The sequence below is a fragment of the Penicillium subrubescens genome (assembly GCF_028828155.1).
Source record: "Penicillium subrubescens strain IBT 31985 chromosome Unknown utg000002l_segment0_segment0, whole genome shotgun sequence".
Taxonomy (NCBI): Eukaryota; Fungi; Ascomycota; class Eurotiomycetes; order Eurotiales; family Aspergillaceae; genus Penicillium; species Penicillium subrubescens.
The window spans coordinates 4530018-4554876 of record NW_026643152.1 but is presented as its reverse complement, the minus strand read 5'-3'; the positions used below and the strand labels follow the sequence as shown (position 1 = coordinate 4554876).

The 24859-nt window shown below is 51.4% G+C and overlaps 10 protein-coding genes across 10 annotated transcripts; 5 read left to right on the top strand and 5 right to left on the bottom strand.

Annotated features, from left to right (window-relative positions):
* Nucleotides 1-349: 349 nt before the first annotated feature.
* On the top strand, nucleotides 350-790 carry N7473_003030 (uncharacterized protein; the record flags this gene model as incomplete). Its single annotated transcript, XM_057148970.1, has 1 exon — nucleotides 350-790. One exon carries the CDS (start codon nucleotides 350-352, stop codon nucleotides 788-790), a length of 441 nt encoding a protein of 146 aa, XP_057012624.1.
* Nucleotides 791-2473: 1683 nt separating this feature from the next.
* On the top strand, nucleotides 2474-4185 carry N7473_003029 (arabinan endo-1-5-alpha-L-arabinosidase C). The gene is made up of 5 exons (XM_057148969.1): nucleotides 2474-2834; nucleotides 2955-3197; nucleotides 3223-3426; nucleotides 3520-3605; nucleotides 3707-4185. The coding sequence occupies exons 1-5, from the start codon at nucleotides 2574-2576 to the stop codon at nucleotides 3861-3863; spliced, it is 951 nt and encodes a 316-aa protein (XP_057012623.1). The 5' UTR covers nucleotides 2474-2573; the 3' UTR covers nucleotides 3864-4185.
* Nucleotides 4186-4424: 239 nt separating this feature from the next.
* On the bottom strand, nucleotides 4425-6129 carry N7473_003028 (putative nucleoside transporter; the record flags this gene model as incomplete). The annotated part of the gene is made up of 3 exons (XM_057148968.1): nucleotides 4425-4918; nucleotides 4983-5664; nucleotides 5776-6129. The coding sequence occupies 3 exons, from the start codon at nucleotides 6127-6129 to the stop codon at nucleotides 4425-4427; spliced, it is 1530 nt and encodes a 509-aa protein (XP_057012622.1).
* Nucleotides 6130-7950: 1821 nt separating this feature from the next.
* N7473_003027 (putative RNA binding effector protein Scp160) lies at nucleotides 7951-12054 on the top strand (the record flags this gene model as incomplete). The annotated part of the gene is made up of 4 exons (XM_057148967.1): nucleotides 7951-8356; nucleotides 8426-8673; nucleotides 8739-11016; nucleotides 11078-12054. 4 exons carry the CDS (start codon nucleotides 7951-7953, stop codon nucleotides 12052-12054), a joined length of 3909 nt encoding a protein of 1302 aa, XP_057012621.1.
* Nucleotides 12055-12933: 879 nt separating this feature from the next.
* Nucleotides 12934-13348, bottom strand: N7473_003026 (uncharacterized protein; the record flags this gene model as incomplete). The annotated part of the gene is made up of 2 exons (XM_057148966.1): nucleotides 12934-12995; nucleotides 13039-13348. 2 exons carry the CDS (start codon nucleotides 13346-13348, stop codon nucleotides 12934-12936), a joined length of 372 nt encoding a protein of 123 aa, XP_057012620.1.
* A 968-nt stretch (nucleotides 13349-14316) lies between these two features.
* On the bottom strand, nucleotides 14317-15480 carry N7473_003025 (MBL fold metallo-hydrolase; the record flags this gene model as incomplete). The annotated part of the gene is made up of 1 exon (XM_057148965.1): nucleotides 14317-15480. The coding sequence occupies one exon, from the start codon at nucleotides 15478-15480 to the stop codon at nucleotides 14317-14319; it is 1164 nt and encodes a 387-aa protein (XP_057012619.1).
* Nucleotides 15481-15962: 482 nt separating this feature from the next.
* Nucleotides 15963-17315, top strand: N7473_003024 (NAD(P)/FAD-dependent oxidoreductase; the record flags this gene model as incomplete). The annotated part of the gene is made up of 1 exon (XM_057148964.1): nucleotides 15963-17315. The coding sequence occupies one exon, from the start codon at nucleotides 15963-15965 to the stop codon at nucleotides 17313-17315; it is 1353 nt and encodes a 450-aa protein (XP_057012618.1).
* A 207-nt stretch (nucleotides 17316-17522) lies between these two features.
* On the bottom strand, nucleotides 17523-18017 carry N7473_003023 (nucleoside deaminase; the record flags this gene model as incomplete). The annotated part of the gene is made up of 1 exon (XM_057148963.1): nucleotides 17523-18017. One exon carries the CDS (start codon nucleotides 18015-18017, stop codon nucleotides 17523-17525), a length of 495 nt encoding a protein of 164 aa, XP_057012617.1.
* A 3409-nt stretch (nucleotides 18018-21426) lies between these two features.
* On the top strand, nucleotides 21427-22160 carry N7473_003022 (BTB/POZ domain-containing protein; the record flags this gene model as incomplete). Its single annotated transcript, XM_057148962.1, has 2 exons — nucleotides 21427-21472; nucleotides 21532-22160. 2 exons carry the CDS (start codon nucleotides 21427-21429, stop codon nucleotides 22158-22160), a joined length of 675 nt encoding a protein of 224 aa, XP_057012616.1.
* A 1147-nt stretch (nucleotides 22161-23307) lies between these two features.
* Nucleotides 23308-24012, bottom strand: N7473_003021 (cytochrome b5-like heme/steroid binding domain-containing protein; the record flags this gene model as incomplete). Its single annotated transcript, XM_057148961.1, has 3 exons — nucleotides 23308-23475; nucleotides 23558-23684; nucleotides 23894-24012. 3 exons carry the CDS (start codon nucleotides 24010-24012, stop codon nucleotides 23308-23310), a joined length of 414 nt encoding a protein of 137 aa, XP_057012615.1.
* Nucleotides 24013-24859: the final 847 nt, after the last annotated feature.

The window sequence follows — 24859 nt, the reverse complement described above, 5'->3', positions numbered from 1 at the left end:
TGCAGTCATCCCGATGGGCGCAGTCATGCATGATGAAGATACAGCGGAGAGCGGGCTATGTAACACATCAAGATTCGTGATATGACTGAGTTAGACTACTAGGTACAGTACTAGGTAGGGTATAGAAACCCTGGTCCTACGCGGGGAAAACAGGTTGGTCACCGACTGGGATTAGCTGCTAGCCTAGTCAGCTCTAATCTGCGGCACTTCTCCACATCGCGCCCATCTCGTAACTTTCCCCATGACTCGCGTGATGACATCGGCTCCAAAAGCTCGCAAACAACATGGAGAATGGAGAGTTGTCTGCCAACCAACGATGATTTATTCCCGACTGCCCTGCTGCATGACGATGGCCAAGGTCGGCCATCGGCTATGCGGTTTTTGCCGAGGATTTCGCACATCCAACATCTTACCGTTCTTAGTGCATACATACAGCCAAGGACAGCGTGCAACAGCCAAGGACCTGCCAAGGACAGCGACTTACAGCGCCCGGAAGGTCGGTGTAGTTAACCCCCAATCTTCGGGGATTGAACTACGACATGCATGCAGGAATAGCCATGAGCAAGCCAGCTATGATGACAGCTCCCGCAGTGCCACGCCTGTTGGTCTCGGTCTACAAGGCTCCCTTTCTACCATGACCACGGGAAAACAGATGCAGATGCAGGCCATGCTGTTCAGCTCCTCGGAGCTGTTCCCCTTCCAGAGAAAGAGAGCCCTGACAGTCTGGCGGTCTTACAGCCCCCTTGACCCTGCGGAAGAAGGATATCTAGCTCCCCTCACTCTGTACTAGTCCATCTCCCTTCTCGCAGCATGGTGTCAGGCAAATACCAGCATAATAAACCTCACTTGACCAAAGGGCGATCAACAACGATCTTTTCTAGTTTAAACCATGACTTCCCCCAACGTCCTACTAGCGGGAAATCGAACCGTCCAAGGCGATCCTTAACGATGGTCAGCACCGGCTCTTGCGACCGAGCACAGTTCAGCTGGCGATCGAGTAAGACTCGGCTAAGCTTATTGGCGCAGCCAGTGCCGGGACAGTCCCCACATGGGGGCCGATCATCAGCCTCCCCGGACTGGAGTCACTTTTTGGGGCCTAAAGCCTTAAAAGTCAAATTGAATGGGGAAGTTGTGGAGGGTAGAAATTGACACAAATAATGTCCCCAAGTTTGAAAGTGCACATGACCGATGTGGTAGGTGATACAGAAGGGGAAGAAGACTTTGCTTGAAATTGGCATAGCAACGAGGCATGGCAAGATAGTGGCGTTTTGCGGAGTACTTTTTCATACATTTGGTGATGTATATCTTTGAAAGCAGACTGTTGTGCATGACAACAAGAATCGAGTACATAAACACATTTAATCGAGCTTGATGTACTCGCAGTCTACTTCAACTCCAAATAAACAAAACCTTGCAAGATAATACAGCAGCCCAATAAATCAATAGCGTATCTCAGCACGGATGATCCCCTTGCTGACATTTAGAACTTCCAATTTTATTTTATTTTTTCTTTTCGCAGGGGAGAAAATGTGGGCCCATGCGGCCGCGCACTTCCAGATTGCGAATCATGCACAGTCGGCAACATCTCCCCTCTTCCCCCTGGTCTCCCGACAGGAGAGGCCCTACACTAAAGGGCTATGCAGCTGGGCCCGCTACCAAGATTCTCGATCTCAAGTTGGACTTGGGTGGAGCTGAGGTACTTTTTAGCGTGTGTATCATTATGATAAAAAGTAGCAATTTGGTGCGCTCTTTCAGGCTCATGTGGGGTCACTGGAGAGGGCTGCCGTCTTGATGCGAGACATCATAAAAGGGATAGCTCGGCACAGCCCGTTTGATCTCTCATATAATCTTACATTAACAATCATACTTTCAACTAGACTATTGAAAACGGCTGACTTGTATTAAACTGGAACCTAGATAGTGTTTGTATGTATTAGAGGACATATGCAGATATTCAAAATCGTTATACTTTACATGACCACTGTATACAGTCCGTGACATCGGATACCTTTCCTTCCCAACAGATCCTCCTATAGGCATACATCTCAAGGCATACACAGAGCGGGTCTATTTGCAAATTACCCAGAACGTCAATGATCTACTTTCCCCATCTCTCCTGTCCCAAAGTCCACTGCCCTTGGCTTCGGCACTATCCCTACTATGGCGCCCGAGCTACGTCGGAAGGGGGGCAGCCTAACGACTGATACTGACATGTGCCTTACATTCATAGGATGAATATGCACGGAGAATGAAGCTCTGATTGGCGTGCCCAGACTGGTCCCAAGACCCTCTCTTGTCCTTGACTACCTACCAAGGCGAAAGACGCACCCGCAAAGACGACATCTGCTTGACCCTCCACGGGCGTGAAAGCCATGAGCCCTAGAAAGTAGTCCGAGAGGGGAAACAAGCAAAAAAAAAGGATCAACATAAATAACTTGTCCTCCCCTTCCCCATGGACGAGACTTTGATTCTTCTAGAATAGACATAGCCGGCTTTTTCGACATTCCTAGTTCTACTCTTTTTGTTGCCCTTGTCGATCTCCCTTCTCTTCTTCTTCCTTTCTTGCCGCAACAATGCTGGCTATATTCTTCTGCTTGTTTATAGCTTTGGCTAGCGCTTACCCAGCGCGAGGCCCTTGTACGGGAGACTGCTGGACTCATGATCCTGCTATGATCCAGCGTGAGTCGGATGGCACGTACTTCCGTTTCTCGACGGGCACTGGTGTCAACACCATGACATCTCCTTCATTGAAGGGACCCTGGACGGACGTGGGTGCGGCTCTGCCGAATGGTTCCAAGATTACTCTCGATGGCGTGGACAGCAGCAACATCTGGGTATGAAATCAAACCGGATATCGAGAACAGCGCTAGCATATACTAGAGCCAGTTCTATTTATACCAAAAGCCCCCTATTCCCGAAAGAAGCAAGCCAAGAAAGCTAACATCCCTGTCCAGGCCCCCGACGTGCACTACCAAGACGGCACATACTATATGTACTACGTGCTCTCCAAACTAGGCACACAAACCTCTCAAATCGGCGTCGCAACCTCCAAAACAATGGAACCCGGCTCCTGGACCGACCACGGCATCATCGGCGTCCCCGCCAACAGCGCCTATAACCGCATCGACCCTAACTGGATCACCATCGGCGGCAAGCAGTACCTCCAATTCGGCTCCTACTGGCAAGACATTTACCAAGTTGCTCTCGAAAGCCCCCCTGCAGGTCGGCTCCAACATGCCGCACCAGATTGCGTATAACGCGAGTTTGAATCACCGTGTCGAGGGCTCGTTTTTGTATCAGCATGGGAGCTTTTATTACCTGTTTTTCAGCGGTGGTGTTGCGGGCTCGTATACGGCGACTTACCCCGCTCAGGGCGAGGAGTATCGTGTGCATGTTTGTCGCTCGTCGAGTGGAACCGGGGGCTTTGTGAGTGGATCGTGATCGGCGGGCCTGTGTATTGTGGGCTCTACTCCAGAGGCATCATCGTGACTAACAATTTTTGTCTTTCTCCCCTCATAGGTTGACCAGGCTGGAACTTCTTGCCTGGAATCTGGTGGTACTATTATCCTTGCTAGCCACGATCAGGTTTATGCACCCGGTGGACAGTAAGTTCGCCCCCATCCATCATCCCCACATATATACTTCCCCCGCCCGAATAGATCTACGCCCAGTCCAAAATGGATCAGACCTCTGACACATGTGACAGGGGTGTTCTTACCGACAAAGATCTCGGCCCTGTGCTGTACTACCACTACTACTCGCTCACGGCCAAAAAAGCCGGCGGCACTGGTGTCAAGGGGTACCTGTATGGCTGGAATGAGCTGGACTTTTCGACCGGCTGGCCTGTCGTAAAGGCCGTTTAATGCTCTGCTGCGGGGATTTCTTTCCATCAACTTTCTTCAACTTCTATACATATAGCATGGAGGGATCCGGACGTTTGCGAGACTTGTCTGGGTGTCTCGATCTTCTTTCTTTCTTTCTTTCTTTCTTATCTGTCCATGGTTCGGGGGTTGTATACTTGATACTTGCCCTGTTTTGTGCACTCGTTTGTTCGATACCCCATGCATGGCGGCTGCTTGGGCAGCGCGCGCTTGACTGACAGGTGGTTTATGTCGTACTAATTTTTATATTACTCATGTGGGTTTGGCCCATTGAGTTTGCCCTTAGCGGGCTGATGCACAGTCACTATCATCTCGAAGATCTGCATATGATAATAACGATCTTAATAACGCACTCGTTTCTTCGTCACCCTATATAATTTTTGAAACACCCGGTCCCGCCCGCACATGTCTATTAGTGTACACTTTATGCACGTTTTGTACATGGCCATGATCAAGTCTAGTCGCAGTCTCTCGGCCCACTTGGCAAATTTGTCGATGTATACAGAATGCTTGGCGCGCATGCCATTCCACCATAAATCCCACTCAGCGCCCCACGTACTTGAGTTCCAGCGTGCGCAGGGGCAGATATGAGACTGTTGTAAAGACAAGGGCTAGCTCATTGGCAATATCGCCGCCATCGGCTCCAATCTTGGCCGCGAGTGCGCCGACATAGTACGTCTCGACCATGCCGACGATCCACCCGGCGGCGCCACAGAGGAATGCCGTTAAACCAGCATAGCCAACGGGCATCTTGGAGGGGGTGTTCCAGGCGTCGAGGTCGTAGTTTGCCAAGCTACCTTCCCGGAAGTAGTAGTGCTCGATGAAAAGAATGGCAAAGAAGGAGGTGTTCCAGTATCCAAGCAGTGAGAGGAAATTCTCCAGCACGTCGAGCAAGTGGTCGCGGCCGGCGATGCCGAGGGCGAGAATACCGCCGAATACGAGGATAGACCAGATCACGCGAGGGACCTTGGCGAATGGTGCGGCGAAGAGTTGCGCGGAGAGCGCACCGGAGTAGATGGCAATGCAGTTTACGCCAACTATTGAGATTAGAATTAGCATCGAGAGATCAGCTGCGCGTTTGAAATTTGAGTTAAAACATACTGCCAGATAGGACCAAGAGCACCAATAGGAACTTGGCGAATCCGCTGGGGTAGATGATCTCCTTCAGGATCTCACCAATGCCGTTCTCATACGCAGCCGCCCACTCGGGGTTTGTACCGAGCGCAGAGCTGATACAAGCACCCAGTAACATGCCAATGCACGTGGGAATCGTGATACCAAAAGTCGTATACAAGAAGATCTTGATCTTGGGCGTGTCCACGGGGTAGTGCACATAGAAGTCAGAGACAATCGAACTCCACGACGCACTAGATCCGTAGACCACACTGATCAGACTCAGGACATTGCCAGACGCCGTCATACCAGTGACGGTAGGCGGTGCGGCGAGGTTCGCGCGATGAGCTGCCTCGCCGTAGATGATCATGAAGATAATGAAGAACATGATCCATGCGTACTTCTCATACAGCAAGACACCGCGCAGTCCGATGAAGCTGAATAGTAGACTAACGCAAGCAATGATAACGACGCCGACTGCGATGGAGACACGCCCATCTGATACAGCGCTGAGGGCTAGACCGCCAGTGATGCAATTGACCGAGGCCCAGCCTAGTTGTTCGATCACGTTCAGCAGCGCGATGATGGAGGACGGATAGAAGCCCAGCGAGTATCTGGAAATGGCGACCTGGCGCAGACCAGTACCAGGGCCCATAGTAGCACACCAACCCTATAAGCGAGCAGAGAAAGCAGACGGTCAGTCCTCGTCCAGCGCACAAGTCGCATTGCAATATTTTCGCGAATCAATGGAGAAAGTCAAGATGGGAAATTGCATGCTCACAGTCACAGCAGCACCCAACAGCGTCGCAAAGATCACGATAGGAATCGTCTGGCCCAGCGACAACCCAAATTGATTACCCAGAAACCCGGTACTGAAACAGCTAATATTCATCGTCGCCGACGCCCACATCAATCCCATAACCACGGCGCTAGGCGAGTTACGATTCTCGGGATGCACACGATCCAGACTATGCGACTCGATTCCCATCTTGCGATCCAGATATTCCTCATAATAGCGGATTGTCGCAAAGATCCCGGTCGGCTTGGAAGTCTTCTCGGGCTCGTCAACCGGCGACACAACCGGCTCGGCCTGCAACTTTTTCTCCATATCCTCGGTGGTGTTGGTGGTGGCCATAGCTGCGACGGGCTGGCGATTATCGCGCTCGCGCGGCAGTTTAGGGCTGGCGGGTTCGGGGGGAAGGTGGTGGTGGGGGAAGAGAAATGAATGGCAATTGCGACTTTTTTTTTTTCTAATCTCTCCGCACGCGAGTAGACGAGGAAGGAATCTGGGGCTACAATAATTTAGTCACAGAATCGTTTTGCTGGTCGGCCCGTTTTTGTAGTGGGCCGTAGGCCGTCTGATCGGGTTTGTATGAAGTTCTTTTTTTCTTTTTTTTCTTCAGTTTGCCACTGGTGGTTTTGCTAGGTGGATGGGCCAGTGTGGGGTATGTTTTTGGATTGCTTGTCCTATCTGTATGATTGCAGATTATTGATACAAATTATTGTGTTACTTTGATGCTTACGCTGTTAAATCTCCTCTCTATCTAGTTCTTTCTTCAGGTTCAATATCTGGCAAGGATCAGCTTTGGGTTAAGCTTTGGGCGGTCCGACGAAAATTCTTCCGTTATCAGGTGGGGTCGGATGTCGCCGAGGCTGCTGATTCGATCGGTTCGGTTATTCTGATTGGAAGAAGGGTCTAGTATTGAGTGCTGAACAGCCTGAACTGGCTATTGCCAATGATATTGCTGTCATAAGAATAAGCAATTGGATAGATTGTTGCACAAGGTCTAGTTTGACCTGCTCAGTAGTTACTATCCACATAATAGTCAATTGCAGATATCTCGGAGTCAGTCAGTGACAGGTCTTGCCGTCACTCCGAAGTTCGTGACTGGTGGTTTGCCGGGACATTATTCATGCTGTATGTCCGAGGAAAGTGGTCGATGGGCATGGATTCAATGTATAGTTTGTATGAAATATAGGCTGTATTCCAATTTGGTTACATGGATGACTGCCAAGAAGGAACGTTGCCTTCTGGGCACGTGGTCCGCCTAGTGTTCGCACAGTCAAGTGTCAAGTGTCCAGTGTCAACCCTGACATTGACACAGGATAATTACATAAATAGTAGTCATTAAACAAATGTATCTAACTTAATTGCACATATACATAGTTTACAAACTCAGTAATGATACATATCCAGGTCTCAGTACAGTCAAATCACTGGAGATGGTGAATTAGCGACTTTGCAGCTCGTGGGTGGGTGTCATATCCATCGCTACTATTAAGCAGTATCACCCATTTAAATAATTGACCAACCATTTTGATCCTTCAACTTTTCAGTTCTGCACAATTCTCTCTCTCTAACGCAGAGCCTCTCATCAAAGTCTTACAGCTAGCGTGGTCGCCAGTTGACGTTCTCGTGGCCCGTCGGACTCGGAGAAAACTTCCCCGGAGCCTCGAACTGGCCTTTTGTGTACTTCTGGGGATCTCTCTGGACCTCACCTCCAATCTTTGTTCACCTCTACCCCCTCCCAATCACCTCGTCTCCGCTTTTCTTTCCTCTCACCTCTCTCCCCCCTTTTCCTTTCTCTCGGGACTCTTGACTTTCTGGGCTCCTAATTCTTCCTGGGTGCTTGGTCCAGGTTCCCCAGATTCTCTCAGATACCGCTTTCCCCCCATTTCTCCCGAGGATTTGCCTTCAACCAAGTGGTCAATTCCGGCTCGGATCTTCCCCCATCTCCAATCAGCGAGGTTTTACTGAACCTGTGAGTGGCCAATTCCTCTCTAGCTGACTTGCTACCCTTCTGGCTTTCTTTTCCTCGGCCAGCCAGTGTTCGGCGTGCGGTGTCATTCCCATACTGACCCATGCCAGTTCTGATTGAAGGCAGTTCCCTGCACAGCCCCATCGCTATCCTGTCGCACGCTTACTCGTCTCCCGGTTAATACCCCCTGGTTCATCATGGCTGCCGAAGCATCGACCGCCGCCAACGGCGCCTCCAAGTCGCTCGCCGCTATGCTGGAGGAGCAACATGCCCGCGATGAGGCTCACAAGCCCACCGTTGAGGAAGTTGTGGATGAGGAGGACCTCAAGCACCCTCCTCCCTTGGCTACTACGAATGACCAGCCTTTGCCCCCTGTCCTGTCCCCCGCCTCGGAGTCGTTGACCCCCGCCGAGACCGCCGCCCCGGTACCTGCCCCGAAACCTGCCGTGAAGAAGGCGCCGGCCTTTGACGTACAATCGGAGGAACTGTTCCCTGCCCTCGGCAGCGGACCCAAGCCCGCTGCCCCTGCGGCGGCTACATGGGGTGCGAAGAAGCCCTCTGCGGCAGCGGCCGTTGCCAATGGCCGCCCCTCCAAGCCAATGGGTATGTGAGAGTGACAGGAGCCCGGATTCTGGAATGTGGTGTGCGGTTTCTAACAGTTCTATGCAATAGATGTCCCTCGCGTGATGTCACTCCCCGGAAAGCACATGGAGCAGCTTCGACTGGCCCCATCCCAGATGCAGCCCCGTGGGCAATTGAAGAAGCCCATCAGAGATATCCTGCGCGATATCTCTCGGAGATCCAAGGCCACCGTTGATATGCGCGGTGGCCCTGGTGGCTCTATCATCTTCGAAGGCAAGGGCTCAGTTGATGCTGTCCGCCAGGCGCTCAAGGAAGTCGCACAGCAAGTCGGATCGAAGGTACGCCCCACGAAACTATTCGGACCAAAAATCACATTTCTAACTTGAGATCTTCACTTGGGTAGCAATCCGTCCGCGTTCCCATTCCTACTTCCGCACGAGCCCACATCATTGGCCGCCAGGGATCGGTGGTTCAGGACATTCAGACCCGCACTGGTGCCCGTGTGCAAGTCCCCCGCGCTGATGGTAACGGTGCGCCTCTCGAGGAGGACGACGACGACACCATTGATATCTTGATTGAGGGTGATGCTGTGGCTGCGGAGATGGCACGCCGGGAGATTGAGGCGATTGTCAAGGAACGCGGTTCGAACATGAGCCTGCGCTTGAAGACCATCCCCCCGGAGTTCTTCCCCTTCATTGCCGGTGCACACGATGCGCAATTGCGCGAGATTGAGGAGCGCACAAAGGCGCAGGTCCATGTGCCCCGCTACGATACATGGTCCCAGCCACCTCCCCAGGAGGCCAACCCTGGCCACGTGCAGTTCGTGCCTTGCCCCGAGAAGCACATTCTCATCTCCGGAGAGCGTGCTGCTGCACAAGAAGCCCGTGCCGAGATTGAGCGCCTGGCCGCTGACCTCCAGCGCAAGCTGACCCTTCGCCAGCTTGCCATCAACCGTGGCCAGCACCAATTCATCCTCGGAAATGAGGCCGATGCTCTCCACAAGTTCTTTGCGCAGACCGGCTGCGGTATTGTCCTTCCCCCTGCCACCGATGAGAGCGAGTTCCTCACTATCACCGGACCTCTGGACCAGATTGAGGCCGGTATCAACCATGCCATGGATCTTGCTACCAGCATGCAGATGGCGAGCATTGACTTGTCTCGCCAGCATCCCAATGCCCCTGCTGGTTCAAACGCCCATGCCCGCGCTCTGACCCAGTATCTCCGCCGCCGCCAGATCATCAAGCAGCTCGAGTCGGCTTACGACGCCCGGATTGCTCTGCCCCCTAGCGTCGATGGACCCGTCACTTGGGAGGTCTACTCTCGTGATGGCAAGAACACTATCCGTGCTCGCTCCGACATCATGAACCTGGTCCAGGCTCATCCCCCTTCGCGTCTTCGCCACGTCCCCATTGACCCCTACTTCCACCCGTACCTGCGTTCCCGCAGTGCCTCCAAGCTTCAGGGTGACTATGGTGTCCACCTGTTGGTCCCCGATGACATCAACAGCTCCGAGGTTGTCCTTGTCTATGAGGGCCCCTCTGCCTCCGCGTCCAACTTCGAGGTTCCCCGGCAACGTCCCTCTCCGGCCGAGATTGCGGCCTTTGAGAAGTCGCTGCAGGAGGCTCAGGAATACCTGCTGAGTGCACTTGGAGACCAGCAGGATATCGTTGCCACCACTACCTCTGTTCCTGCCAAGTACCAGGAGAAGACTCGCAAGTTTATCCTCCGTGAGCAGGAATCCAAGGACGAGGAAAGCATCCCTGTCCGCGCTCTCGTCGGCGACGCTAAGGGCGGAAAGTGTGAGGTTGCGCTGCGTGGACCCTCCAGACTGGTCGCGGAACTCGTCGCCAAGTTGGGTGCCTTTGTCGAAGAGCAGGAGAAGGACGACTTGGAGCGTGGATACACCACCTCCTTCGACTTCCCTCAGAAGTATGCCAACTTCCTCATTGGCAAGCGTGGTGAGAACATCAACAAGCTTCGCGAGGAGTTTGACGTTGATATCAAGGTCGAGAACGGTAAGGTCGAGGTCAAGGGCCCCAAGGCTAAGGCCGATGCTGCTCGCATGCGCATCATCAACCTGGGCAAGAAGCTGGAGGATGAGACCACTCACATCCTGAAGATCCCTGCCCAGTACCACCGTGAGCTGATCGGCCAGCGCGGCAACCAGGTTAACCGTCTCCAGGACCGTTACTCGGTCCGCGTTCAGTTCCCTCGTGCCACTGCCTCTGCCGATGACCAGTCTGTTGGCGATGCTCACAGCGATGCCGGCGCTGCCCGCCCTGGTCGTCCCCAGCAGGCCGCTGACGAGGTCCTGGTCAAGGGACCTAGCAAGGGTGCGGATCAGGCTCGCGATGAGATTCTGAGTCTGCTCCAGTGGGTCGTCGACCACTCGCACTCTGCCACTATCTCTGTCGCCCAGAACCAGGTTGCTTCGCTGATTGGTCAACGTGGCCGTGAGATGGACAAGCTTCGTGCGGACACTGGCGCCCAGATTGATGTTCCTAGCGCGAATGATGCCCCCGATGCTTCGGGCCGTGTGCAGATCCGTGTCAAGGGTACTAAGCAGCAGGTTGCTGAGGCCAAAAAGGTTCTGCAGCAGCGTGCTTCTGAGTTTGATGCCACAGTCACCAAGACGATCGATGTTGACAAGAAGTACCACAAGGCCCTTATTGGTGGTGGTGGTATGTTCTCGTCCTAACCCTCTCTTCTTTTTTCACATCATGCTAACGTTGGATTGAACAGGTGCCAATATTCGCAAGATCGTTGCCGACGCTGGTGGTCCTAACGATGGCAGCGCCGCTCGCATGGTTCGCTTCCCCCGTCCTGACAGCACTGAGTCCACCATCCGCCTGGAGGGTAACGGCAAGATCGTGGACAGCATCGTTGCTGCTATTGAACAGTTCGTCAAGGAGCGCCAGGACCAGGTGTCTGAGACTCTAGATGTTCCTACTGCTCAGCACCGTATGCTGATCGGCCGGGGTGGCGACACCCGCCGTGGCATTGAGTCCAAGTTCAATGTCACCCTGGACATTCCCAAGCAGGGCTCTGGCCGCACTGATGTTAAGCTCAAGGGCCCTAGCACTGCCGTCGCTGAGGCCAAGGCTCACATTCAGGGCATGCTCAAGGAGCAGCACGCCGAGACCGTGGAGGTTCCTAGCAACCTGCACCACGCTATCGCTGACAACGGCGCCATCTTCCGTCGCCTGCGTAATGACTACCAGGTTACTGTCGACCACGCCGGCAAGGCTGTCCCCGCCAACCCTGCAACGGAGGAGACTCGTAGCGGTGCCAACGGCGCATCTCTGCCCCTGATTACCGATGACCCCAGCGCTGCTGCTGATGCCCACTCATGGAAGGTCGTCGACTCCAGCGCCGGTGGTGATGCCGATACTTCCCCCTTCCCGTGGGTCCTGACTGGCTCGCCTGAGAATGTTGCCAAGGCCCGCGCTGCCATTGAGAAGGCCATTGCCGCCTCCGGCCAGCAGTCTGCCACTGGCTACTTGATCCTGCCAGACCCCAAGACCTACCGCTTCGTGGTCGGCCAGGGTGGTAGCCAGATCAACGCCATCCGCAAGAAGACCGGATGCCGCATCAACGTGCCCAAGAACCAGGCCCAGGGTGAGGCGATCGAGATTCGCGGTAACGCCGCCAGCCTCGACGAGGCCCGGGATATGATCCTGGAGGCCGTCCAGAACGGTCTGAACGGCTCTGCTCGGTGATGATGCGTAGCAGATGGATAATGCACTTGGTTTTCTTTTCTTTTGCGAACATTTTCGTGCGACCAAATCAGCGAGATTGCGAATGAAGAGTCGACAGAACATACTTGCACAGGGCATATACCTCATCCCCTCTTCCCAAATTTTTTTTCTCTTCTGCTCCGATTTCCCACCCTGTCTAGTCGGGCGGGCAGGGAATTCTTGTTACTTTTCTCTAACTTGTCTTTTTTTGCACTTTTTGACCACTTTTACCATGGTACTTAGTCTATTTCCCTTTTTATTAAAAGAACGATTCTCTTCTCTCAAAGTCATGGATGTGTGTTTTGTTTCTTTGCTTATTGATGGTGGCTGGAGAGCAGTATCTCGCGTGGTGTAACCAGATGATGAATATAGGATTCTTCGATGCCTCGCTATAGGAAATTGTGAGAGTACCTGTGAAAGAGCCGGTTCCATAAACATTCACACGGAGTATTCTTTCCCAATGGTATCTGCGAGAGTGAACTCTGCGTGAGACTTACAGTATCGAGGATCTTAATGTCGAGTGTACAACTTCTATATCTAGCAGTCGCTGCATTAGCCCCTTGTACACCCCAGCATTACAAGTGGGGATAATATCTCATCAACCAATAGCTTGACTCCGATAAATTTTGAGATGAAAGAACCTGTCTATTGGAATCCAACCCTTTCTATTCTACATGTAAAAAAAGCGCTACCAAGAAACCACCAATCCCGAGACTAACATCTCTCATGAATGCCGATTGCCCTGACCATGCCGCCGATTCATCTGCAATCCCAGGGTAATAAAAGCCCCAAAACTCCCAGCAGTCATAAGCACTGGCCCCCAAAACGCAGGCACAAACTGTCCCTGAAGTAAATACCGCCTCATTGACCAATACCGAAAGAACCCATATCCCAACGACCACAATCCGAGTAATTGACAAAGCCTGGAAGCGGAGAAAGATTCCAAAGACACCAATGAATTAGAACCGGGGAAATAGAGCGTTGATGTAGCTGTCGATGCATCCTTATTCTTATTTGCGGATGACTTGGACTGTTGTTGTTGGTCTTGGGCAAGCGGGACATGTGTTTGCGGCGAAAGAATAGCCCCCAGATTAAGTTTTGAGGATAGCACTTGATCGATTTTGTCGAGACGGTCTAGGGCCAGGGCCATTGCGGCGAAACCGAGGCCTGCGCGGGTCCAGGAGAGGAATGTGCGTTCGTTGGCGTGGTGGTCGCGTTGTTGGGAGCTTGTGTTTTGGATGCGTGTTGGGAGGAGGCGGCGGAGGAGGGATGTCATCTTCTTTTGGAGAAGGAGATAGATGTGTGACTGGGGTAATTGGGATGGGATGATTTAAGTTCTGGATGTCATAGATTATTTGATTTGATGTGACTATCGATTGGATTTGGGTTAAGATGTAAGGATCAACGGTGCCACGCGGAGGGAATTGCGCGGAATGGGGCTGTTGATGACCGTATCGTGATTTATCTCAACAGCTAATGTGTAACAGTATGGACTAGGTAGACACCGAGAGCCCATACTATGTGCGTAAAACGGCGATTGATATATGTGGAGACTTTCATCCAAGATCCACTATCCTTTAGACACCCCTAAACGTACGATCCTTTTTACCAGATCAAAGTCCTTCTCAGCGGATCTCTCCTCCCCATGACGTCCGAGGTTCCATCACTCGGACCGGAGATTCTTCAATCTCTCCCCATTGATTGGACGCCATAGACCCACACCCCTGCACTTCCCCCATGTACCCCAGCATTAAATTTTATATCAAACCAATTCATTTAAAGCTCTAAGAGTACTCTACGCTGCTGGATTGATCCCCCAAAAGGTCGTATGATTATCTCGGCGATTCGTTGTATGAGGGTTGCGATTCTTGGAGTTGTTCTCGGTCGAGAAGGCGTCCGTTCGGGCGAGAAATGGTTTACTCGGGCGAGAGGCGATGGCATCATCGCTGTCTTACTGGTATCGTTACTGTTGCGAGTTTGGTGGGATAATACGACTATTTATACTGTAGTTGATATTTGAATTATATGTGCTTGATGTCTTGATCTATACTCACTTTCAGTGAGAATAATGAATTGGTGTGGTTGTTGCTGCTGTGTGGTAGGGTCATTACAGTTCTAGTAGCTCAAAAGTGGATATAAAACAAATACTTCAAATTTGAAAATCGATTGGAATTTAGATATATGCAGACCTATCACCAGCACCATAGAAAACTAACAAACTCTCAAGCATCATCAAACGATCATCTACCAATCCAACCCACCCAATTTCAACGGCAACCTCAACATTCGATGCCCCGACTCTTCCTTCCTCGGCAACCGTCCAGCCCGAATATTAACCTGCAACGACTGATGCAACAACCTCGGCGCACTAAGACCCCTATCTCTCTCCGTCCTCATCTCCACAAACTCCCTCTCACTAACCACATCCCTCAAATGCTTATTCTGCTCCCTCTGATCACGCACACTCATCCACGGCACCGGATCCCGTCCCTCGGGCGGATAATCATGCCCAGGCCAGATCTTGACATGATCCTCTAGACTAAGAAGTCGACGACCAGATTTGAACAGATGGGCCGCGTCGCCGCCGGGAAAGTCGCAGCGCGCGGTGCCAATGTCTGCGTGGAAGAGCGTGTCGCCGCAGAAGACGTTGTCTCCGATTTGATAACCCAGGTGATCGGGTGTATGACCAGGGAGGTGAATTGCTTTTGCGGTTAGTTCGCCGACGGAAAAGGATTCGTCGTCGTCGAAGAGTTTGTCGAAAACACCGAGGTATTCGTCCTTGGCTAGACCGTAGCGTTGACCGAATAGCTTCTGTACTTGTTCGATGCGTTTGCCAATGCCGATGGGTGGTTTGAAGCCTTGCGTCTGGGTGAGTTGTTTCTGTAGATATGATGAGGCTGTTAAGTGATCTGCATGGGCGTGGGTTTCGAGAATACGATCGATTGTATAACCCTTTTCTTTGACGAGGGCGAGTAAGCTATCAGCGGCGGTAGTTGTGATGGTCTGCGTGCAGGGATCGTAGTCCAGTACTGGGTCGATGAGGACGGCTTTTGATGTAGCGGGATCTGCTACGATGTATTGCCATGTCCCGGTGTTGGACTCGAAGACATTGTCGATAGTTGGTTGTTTTGCTGTGGTGGCGTTGGTGCTGTATGTGGAATGTTGGTGCACCCTGCTTGGATGAATATTGCCAATTGAATATTTTGGGCGACATATGGAGATTGAAGAGACTTTGTTGAATGGGGATTGTGTCTTTTGAGGCCTTTGAGTCATGTATGTCGCCCTACTACCTTGCTGGAGATGGGGACTGATATTCTGGCCACAAGGAATGAATGACGTACTGGATGTCGACCGCAGACCCGCTGCAGATGACCAGCGACGTGAAGTATGAGTGCGAATAGACTTCATCATTGATTACTTGAGATAATAATGAGAACATGAACGACGTGACATTCAGAGCCACGGGAGCTACAAGAGAATATAAGCCTAAAAGTATGGATGACTCGGGCTTCAGGATTGCCCCCTTGGTCGCCGATTGCCACCGAATCGGCGATTGATAAAATAAAATGTCTCCGGCCAGAGCGGAGACTTAATCTATAAATGAATCAGATGTTTTTAAGCCTCAATGTCCAATCCCATTATCCCACTATAATGTTCTCCGTCCCCGGATCTCATCATGCCAGCCGCAAGCAGTGGATCCCGTAAGCGCGGCGTATCGTAAAGTTACCGGTCGATCACGGCCGAGACAAGATACTTTCTTCCTTTAATAGTTGCTGATGCGGGCTTTTCTTCTCTTCCCCTTCCTCCTTTTACTCTGTCCTTTCCATCGCGATCAGTTCTTGACATTATTTCCTCACTAAAATAATCAGAGAGTCACAGAGTTGTACACGATGTTCGGCCGCCAAGTATCATCGGCAGCCCGTGCGGCTGGCCGCACTGCGCACGCAATGCCAAGCATCCGAAAATTCGCAACTGCTTCACCTGTTGCAGCGACTGGTCGCGCTCACAAGGTCGTCGTGGTCGGCGGTGGCTCGGCTGGTATGGCCATCAGTCACCAGCTGCTACAGTCTGGCAAATTCGCCCAGGATGAGATCGCAATTGTCGACCCATCGGAGTGGCACCATTACCAGCCTGGTTGGACGCTGGTCGGCGGTGGCCTCAAGACCAAGGAGGAACTGCGACGTCCTCTCAAGGATCTGGCCGATCCCAAGTTGAAGCTCTACGCCGAGAGCGTGGCCACTTTCTCGCCTGAAAAGAACTTTGTCACCCTCGGTAACGGTGACAACCTCAGCTACGAGCAGCTTATCGTGGCCCCCGGTCTGGCCCTGAACTGGGGTGCTATCAAGGGTCTCCCGGAGGCCCTGGCTGACCCCACAGCCCCCGTATCCTCAATCTACGGCTACGACTCTGTCAGCAAGGTCTTCGGCACTATCAAAAAGCTGGAGAAGGGCAATGCCATCTTCACTCAACCCGCCGGCGTGATCAAGTGCGCCGGTGCCCCGCAGAAGATTATGTGGCTCGCCCTGGACCACTGGAAGCGCGCTGGTCTCTACGACCCAGCCGACCCCGCCAGCTCACCAATCAAAATTAACTTCGCCACCGGCTTGCCCGTCATGTTCGGCGTGCCCAAGTACAACAAGGCCCTGACCGCCCTGCAGCAAGAGCGCGGCGTGAACGGTCTCTTCCAGCACGACCTGGTCGCTATTGACGGTAACAAGGCGACTTTCGCCCGCCCCGATGGTCAGGAGCAAGTCACCCAGAAATTCGACCTGCTCCACGTTGCCCCCAAGATGGGCGCCCCGGCTTTTGTCAAGAACAGCGCCCTCGCAAACGAGGCTGGCTTCGTTGACGTCGACGACAATACCACCCGCCACAAGAAATTCGCCAATGTCTGGTCCGCCGGTGACGCCTCGTCTCTGCCCACCTCCAAGACCGCCGCGGCCGTGACCTCGCAGTCCCCCGTCGTCGTGCGCAACCTGCTCCAAGCAATGGAGGGCAAGGAACCCGATGCGCTTTACGATGGGTATACCTCGTGCCCTCTGTTGACGGAGTACGGCAAGGTGCTCCTGGCGGAGTTCAAGTATGGTGGTGAGCCTAAGGAGACGTTTGGTGATTGGTTTGGTATTGACCAGGCCAAGCCCCGTCGCTCCTTTTATTATCTGAAGAAGGACTTTTTCCCCTGGGTGTACTACAATGCCATGGTCAAGGGCAACTGGGCTGGACCTAAGGGGTGGATCAACTAGATATTTTCCCCTGCATTTGCAGACTTGATTTGGATTCCCCCATGATGTATTGTATGGAGTTTTAGGTTAGACAAAGGATTTACATATTTTCAAATGACTTTCTCGTAAATTACTTTGATAGAATGTAGAATGGTAAAATCAGACTCCATATCATCCTTCCATATACATCTCACAGTCAAATCGAACCATCAATCCACCATTTTATATTTACTTTCCATCTCGAATTTTCTCCTGTCTCAACCGATGCAACTCAAAAACCACCTCCCCCAACTCCTCCACAGGCCCATCAACACTCACCCCCGGCGCAACATCCTTAATCCCCAACCCCGCCACCGGCCCCTCACTAACCCCCAACTCCCCCATCCACCCCTTCAACTGTTCCGAAGAACTAGCATACACAATCCGTCCCAGTCCCGCATACGCATGCGCAGCCGCACACATGGGACAATGCTCGCCGGAGGTGTACACCGTGGCTGACGCGCGGTCGGCAGGGCTAAGCTTCTTCTCCGCCCAGATGGCAAGCGTGAATTCCGGGTGTAGACTGACGTTGGACTCGGTGTGGATGCGGTTGCGGTGTTCTTGGAGGATGGTGCCGTTGGCGTCTACGAGGATTGAGCCGAAGGGGTCGTCGCCTGCTTCGAGGGCTTCGCGGGCTAGTTGGATGCAGCGGTTAAGGAAGGTTTTGTCTGTGGGGGTGATCATGGTGGTAGTTGATGTGGAGATTTGAGTTGGTTGGAGCAATGGTTTGATGGATGATTGAGATAGATAACACTTTGTGTTGGGGGGTGAGCCTCGGTTGGATCTATCAGCTATGGAGTGGCCCAGGGTAAGATATGTGTCGGAGCGGAAGGGAGGTTTCTTCCAGACAGCAGTTGAGGTTGGGATAAGCTCAATTATGAAACAAGTGACTACTCGTAGACGTCTATAGCACCTGACGAATGGCAGGAGCCAGGGAAGATATATTCATTAAGCTAAGGCGGGGTAAAAGAGATCGGGCGGGGCCGGCCAGCCAAGCAATCTATGTATGCTCGATAGGTTTGATAAGGTTGTAGCTCACCTTGTTGTTTATTCTCGAGCAAAGGAGACATCAGGTAGCGGAATCTTCCACGTTGGTTTCTTTGTATCAAAACCTACGAATGGGAGGGGGGAGGGGGGGGCTCCTTTCCATTTTCTTCATTAGCAACTACCCACTTCAAAGGTCCACGCAGGATATACGACTACCGGCGGTCATGGACGAAGACCGAAGACCTTCGGTCAAGCCAGGTAGCTAACTATATGTCTTCTGTTACCTCTTATTCAGATTCTGTTTAACTCTCTTCCTTCCATTTGCGGGCTAAATAAACCAGCGATTCTCCCCAGCATACCAGTCACCGTACGACCGAGAGCAAGTTCAAGTTATCGTTTATTCAAACTTTATAAAACCCATTCCTCAGTCCAGTAGTATATTCCCAGCGAGTATTCTGTGATCAGATGCAGTATATACACTCGCTCGAAGATGCAGATAATCTTGGTCAACAGTGCGTGCCACGCTTTTCCTATGGATGACGAAGTTAACGAACTGCCCAATTGGGGGCGAGCTTGAGCCACGCACATACCTCGTCAACGCTCTCCACAAGCAGTGGTGCGTCTTATTCCCGATAAGGATGCAATTCTTCAAGCATGGCTTTCGGTCAAGACACACTATACAAGGGTCTTTGGTGGGAGTATACATGATCCCGACATGTATCCATACGCGGCAGGCGATTCCCTGAGTATGGCGAAGAGATGTTCGGTCAACTTCCAGTGGGATTTTTTCTCCATGAGATCCAAGCTGGATACCCACGAATCTTCGTATACCTCCACCCAGTGACTCCATCCATCGTGGAACTAACGACCCACTCTTCTCTGTTCTGATGATGGGGATTTCAAGGCGCTCCTGCCAAGGTTGGCGATGAAGACATATGGACTGGAAGGTGTCCTTCCGATCCAAGTCATTTGGAGTATAAGGTATGGCCGCGCTTGCTCAAAGTCTCATAGTACAATGATACAAATGCTGACAATAGAAAGGATATATCTTAAGGCGTTATCCAGTCGGATATGATCTTCGAGACCGTGATGCTTTTGTGATATAGTCGGAGTCTTCAGCTTTTGTTGACATTTCTGTGGAGAGAAGGAAAGCCGTGAGGAGATTCCTAGCTATAAGGAAGGAACCAAAGCCCGCGATTCCCCAGCACCCAAGACGAACGTCACTCTCTATGTCGCTCACACAAGCTGAATCTTCGTCATCTAATTGTGTCTCTGCTACCCCAACTCCAAACCCTACGCTCTTCCCTGAAGAGAGGGCATTATGTGCCACCTTATCGACGGCCAGCACAATAGCGAAACATAGTCCTTCGACCGGAGACCATATTTACACGCCAACGGTGTCCACCTCGATGATCTTTTATCTTTCATTTCATAGACTATGGGATAATTTCAGCAAGGAGGCCCATCTGGCGGTCTCGTACGTCCGCTTATGGATGAGGTATTCTACTGCCTCTGTAGGATGACTCTACGGCACTCCAGCGCCCTCTCCAAGGCTGGTTTGACAGCATGGTCACATTCGCACCTCACAGATTCCCTTCGACCCACCCGTGATGATCTGGATCAAAAGCCAACATGGTTTCTAGCGTACAAGGCGTTTTACGGACTTTGTGGCAGCGGGAATACTGTCACTTGCTTGGTAATATGGAAGATTTGGTCGAGCACGGGCTCTCGGTGCTGATCGCAGTGCCGGTTTGGATAGAGTCAGTGGTGATGGCGATGTATCTTCCCCTGATCTATCACGGCATACAGTCACCATCTGTGACGGCTGGAGCTTTAGACGCATGAAGGATTTGACACCGAGATAATCCTACGAATTGCAAAAGGTGGATATGCCTTTGTTATGAAAGTCCTTCTGCAATTCCATTCTCGGGTGGGTCATTCTCGATGAATGCCAGCATGTGAAATCCATGCAACTTGGCCTCCATGATTGAATTGCAGCTGCTGGAAAACGCCTTGCCTGAACTAGCTGGTACACCAATGTGGAACTGGATCATGAGCCTCGATGCTTCACTGTGGTTTTCTTATCAGCTTTGTTGCAATATAAGTGGCCATCGATTTCGTCTCTCTGGATATTTTATACAACCCATCCGTCGTGATCAAAATAGGCAGCTACGCAAGTATCATCCAGATTCCATCTTTGAAGCTTTCCAGATCTACTTCCTTGAAAATCTTGATGGATTGAAGATACCGGGATTCTCCGCTGTGAAGATGTTTTTCTTCTCCCCACTTCTATTGCCCTTCCTCTCCTCTACACTTCATCCGCAGGTTTTCTCCTCGATATTTCAATTCTCGTCTCGAAGTACCTACCAAATTCTTGAACTTGAATTGTGCTTCTATCCATTCTTTGAGGTCTATAGAGACAACTCTGGACATGAGGGTCTTCTCACAGTCGCCGCAATTTAGCGAGCTGAGTGGCGTTAATATGGCTGGCAGGCGCCTATTTTCTGGGTGTGGCAGGATCAAGCTTCCTCCCCAGTTCGAATCTTCGATGTATCTTGGGCTCCATTGTTCCAGCTTCTCCCTCATCAAGTGCGTTCTAGTTTAAGTTTATCTCTCTCTTCCTTCCCAGAATCCTCTCTCGTGTCTCTTCCTCGGTATGTTATTATTTTGTATATGTTTAGTTTGACAGTGAAAGAGGACAAACTATTCAGTCCCGGATTCACTATCATCAAACACATTGGCAGTATCTCTAGACTCATCATGTTTGCTTCACTTGCTACCCTCCTCTCGATCCTAGACCTTCCATGAGAATACCTACTGATGTGTATTTCTACCGCCGCCTCATCTCCCTTTCTTCTTTCATCTTTCTGCTCATCACCAGTGTCCTTGCTCAAAAAGCTCCACTCCTGGTCGCCCGATTTTCTCCATCTTCGACATCTCGGTCTCTTCTTAGCCTTTACATTACTCTCCATCAATCCTCTCTGTCTCTCTTTTCTCTTTTCTCTTCCCACCATCACTCGACAGGAGTATCCCGCGCAACAATATCCAGCTTCCTAGTCTACAATTCCATCTCTCACTTTCGACATCATCCCAAAATCTACCCATCATGTCCGACACTCCTGGCTCCATTCCAAATGACTTCGTGTGGACAAGTGAGTGAATCAATATGACTGAAAACTCTGAAAACCATGATCTAACGACTCTTCTCTAGCATCCTGCCACTCTACCACGGCCCTTCGTGAAGATCAGACTCAAGCCAGTGACATTGAATTCACCGTCTCGAAGCCCCTCCTCTGCAAAAAGTCCTCATACTTTGCCGCTATGTTCGAAGGCGAGTTCATCGAGGGGCAGACGCAGACCGTGAACATGGAAGAAATCGAGGGCGTTGTCTCTCCGCAAACCATGCCAGCTCTCCTCCAGTGGATGTACAATCGCCAATTCGAATTCAACACTGTGGAGCCCGAGGAGCAGATCACAGCCGCAATTGAGCTTTCACGACTCGCGGACATGTGTGACGTCCAGGATCTGGGCGAAGAGATGGCCAAATTCATCAAAGAGGTGCTCATTGAGAACCAGGACCCCTACCCGGACGATAACGACTACCAGGATAGGAATACCTACGCGACGACCGACGAGCACATCAATTCGGCAGGCTACTTTCCTCGTCACCATGCTGTGCGAGGTATTCTGGCTGCAGCTTCGGTCGAGGGATTCTTCAAGGATAAAGTGTACAAGTTTGCTAAGCAGGCTCGAAACCATCCCACGTCTGGAATCGATCTTCTCGAACATGTGAGAAGGCACTGTATACCCTTGAAACAAGGACTGGGGAAGCAACGGTGAAGATCTTTTACTGGGAACAGAATCCGCGTCAACGGTATCCATCATTACCGCTCACGGATGGATTCTGTGAGTAATGAGGCATCCTCCTTCTCATGCTGATATCGTTCATTTCTCTGCGTGCTCTTTCTATCGTCCAATGGATAGTCAGGAAATGCTTTTCTCTATGTTGCAAATCAAATATCTCTCCGAACTTCAACACCTTCCACTCGTGGTGGTGTCGCTATCTTCGGACTTTTTTGGTTGTTTTAAGCTTGCAGGTGCTTTACTGCTTTTTTCGAGTTAATACGATGCAGGTTAATTGACCTATTGACTACATAAATTTCCTTCTTTCCTATTCCCTACTTCATTTACGTAGTGACGTCAAGACGTCTTCAATTAAACTACTCCTATCTCCCTGATTCACAGTCCAAGATAAAAGCAATCCATATCGATCTATAAATATACACCTAAAAACAAAAAGAAAAACAATCTCTATCTCCCCATCTCCTCATTCCCCTCTCCAAGTTCCCTCTGGGACTACCGGGCTTACCCCACATGAGTACATCCAGTAGGTATGTCCACTGTATGGCATTCGCGGGCACCTTCCTGATTCCCTCCACCCCCACATCCACAGCGGAAGTCCACGCCCGAACAAGTAAAAAATCCCGCTATCGGCTAACAATCGAGTACTCGGGCGCTAGAAACCTTCAATCTGGGAAGTGCCCACCGCACGGATCGAACAGTAGCACTCGCAGGAGTAAAGCGAAAAAAAAAAGAAAAAGAAAAAAAGAAAGAAGAGAATTCAATGCCAAAGGTAAAGGTTTAGCAAGAGTGAACCGCAGAGGATGAATCTGCGGAACGGAAAAAGGTACTCCATGGGTTGAAAATGAACAAGATAACCAAAAAAAAGAGAAACTCTGCCAATAATAAACCAGAAAATAAAGTAAAAGAGTACCAGTTTCTCCAATCTCCAAAAAAAAGCGTCTCTCCCTCCTCATCCACCCCCGCAGTCTATTGTTCCCCCCACCTCACGATGGCGTCCAACGGGGGAAGAGTCTGTTCCTGTGCCGTCGTTTTTCTTTTTTCTCTCTGATCGACTCATACCCCCTACACGCTCACACTTCTAGGCTCAAAAACTCAAAATATCCCAGGTCTCATAAGAGATTATTTACTGAGCGGCCTGCTGGGCCTGGAGGTAGTTGTAAGCACCGTAGGCGATGGCACCACCGATGAGGATGACGGCGTAGAGACCGACACCGAAGCTGCCGGAGGAAGATGAAGAGGAGGCGGAAGAGGAGCTGGTGGAGGCGTGGGCCTTGGGGGCGGGGTCACCGGGCTGGAAACGTGTCAGTAAGAAGTGTAGGATAAGGGAGTGCACTGCTCCCGATAAGGGGATTTGTTTGAATCGGAAAACATACCAGGCGCTTCACGTTGCCGACGAGCAGACCGTCGAGGATCTCGCGGGCTTCATCGGAGTGGCCGACATCCTCGAAGGCCTCGGAGCCGTCCTGGCCACCGACATCGAGGAGGACTTCCTCACCACCGCTGCAGGGGAATTGTTAGCATTTCGTAGTTCGCATAGTATTCCGGGTAAGAAATAGAGTCAATGAAGTCGGGGAGGAGGAAACAACGAGGATCGGCCCATTTGCAGTGAGGTTTCGGCGATAGGGGTATACCGTCGCGGGGCCCGATCCGCATCGGCGCAAGCGGGTGGAGAGTGCTAGGAGGGATTCAAGAGGAGAGAAGAGACGTACGGGTGCTCATCGACGAAGCTGGTGCAGTCGTAGACCTTCTCGTGGATGACCATGTACAGGTCCTTCTTGGTGTTGTGGGAGGCAACCTCCTGGAGAGTGAATTCCTTGGTGGCAGACATGGTGATGGCGTGGTAGAAAGAAAGCCTGGGAATTGCGCGATCGCAGGAATTAGCCCAGTGTCACAGAATAAGTATGGTGACTCCGTTCAAGGGAGAAAGACACTGTCAACGAGGTAGTGAGGGGGACCCTGAATGGGCGGCGGGCAAGACGAAAGACTATGGGACTTCGTTCTCCGTCGGAGCCAGCGAAAAAAAGCCCGATAGGAGGCGCCGATGGCCGCAAGATGGGACGCGACAGACGAGGAGGGAATGATCAGGATTAGAAGAGGGGGTACTCACGTTGAAGAAACAAGCGACAGAGAGAAAGAGAAGTATATGCAGGAAAGCAGCGGGACGAGACGAGGAGGAGGAGGAGGAGAGAAGGAAAGAGACCGATGAGTTGACGATTGTATTATTATTGGGTCTTACGGGAACTCCCCAGGTACTAAAGGCGGTGACCCTCAAAGTTCAAACTCCACTCGACAAGAAAGTGTCCCTTTTTTTTTGCTGGTTTACTACTGGCCAGATCTGCCCTGACTAATGACTAACATCCATTTTCCCCTGCCGTGAATTTCACCCGGTGAGGCAAACTCCTAGGGTTAGCCGGGGTTATAGAAAAGATCAGATGGCAGAAAAGAGGAGGGGCTTATCTGGTCTCTGTATGCAATACTAGGGGACTAAGACTAAGAATCTGCTAGGAAAACATGTCCCGATTGCTTCCTGGCGGGCCTGCAGTGTAACAAAAGGTCGAGACTTGGAGGATCCGATACTCGGCGAGCCTATCAGCGGCTGCTTATTTGGGGGCCTCGGCGCATATGAAGGAGGGGAGGAGTATACTAACCACGGGGGTGTGAAAGAGTACAATTGT

What these genes read in the sequence shown, in the direction of transcription:
- N7473_003029 (XM_057148969.1), top strand. Translation starts at nt 2,574, where the DNA reads ATGCTGGCTATATTCTTCTGCTTGTTTATAGCTTTGGCTAGCGCTTAC. An exon ending in TGGACAGCAGCAACATCTGG is followed by an intron (nt 2,835 to 2,954) that starts GTATGAAATCAA and finishes ATCCCTGTCCAG; the next exon opens with GCCCCCGACGTGCACTACCA. An exon ending in GTTTATGCACCCGGTGGACA is followed by an intron (nt 3,606 to 3,706) that starts GTAAGTTCGCCC and finishes CACATGTGACAG; the next exon opens with GGGTGTTCTTACCGACAAAG.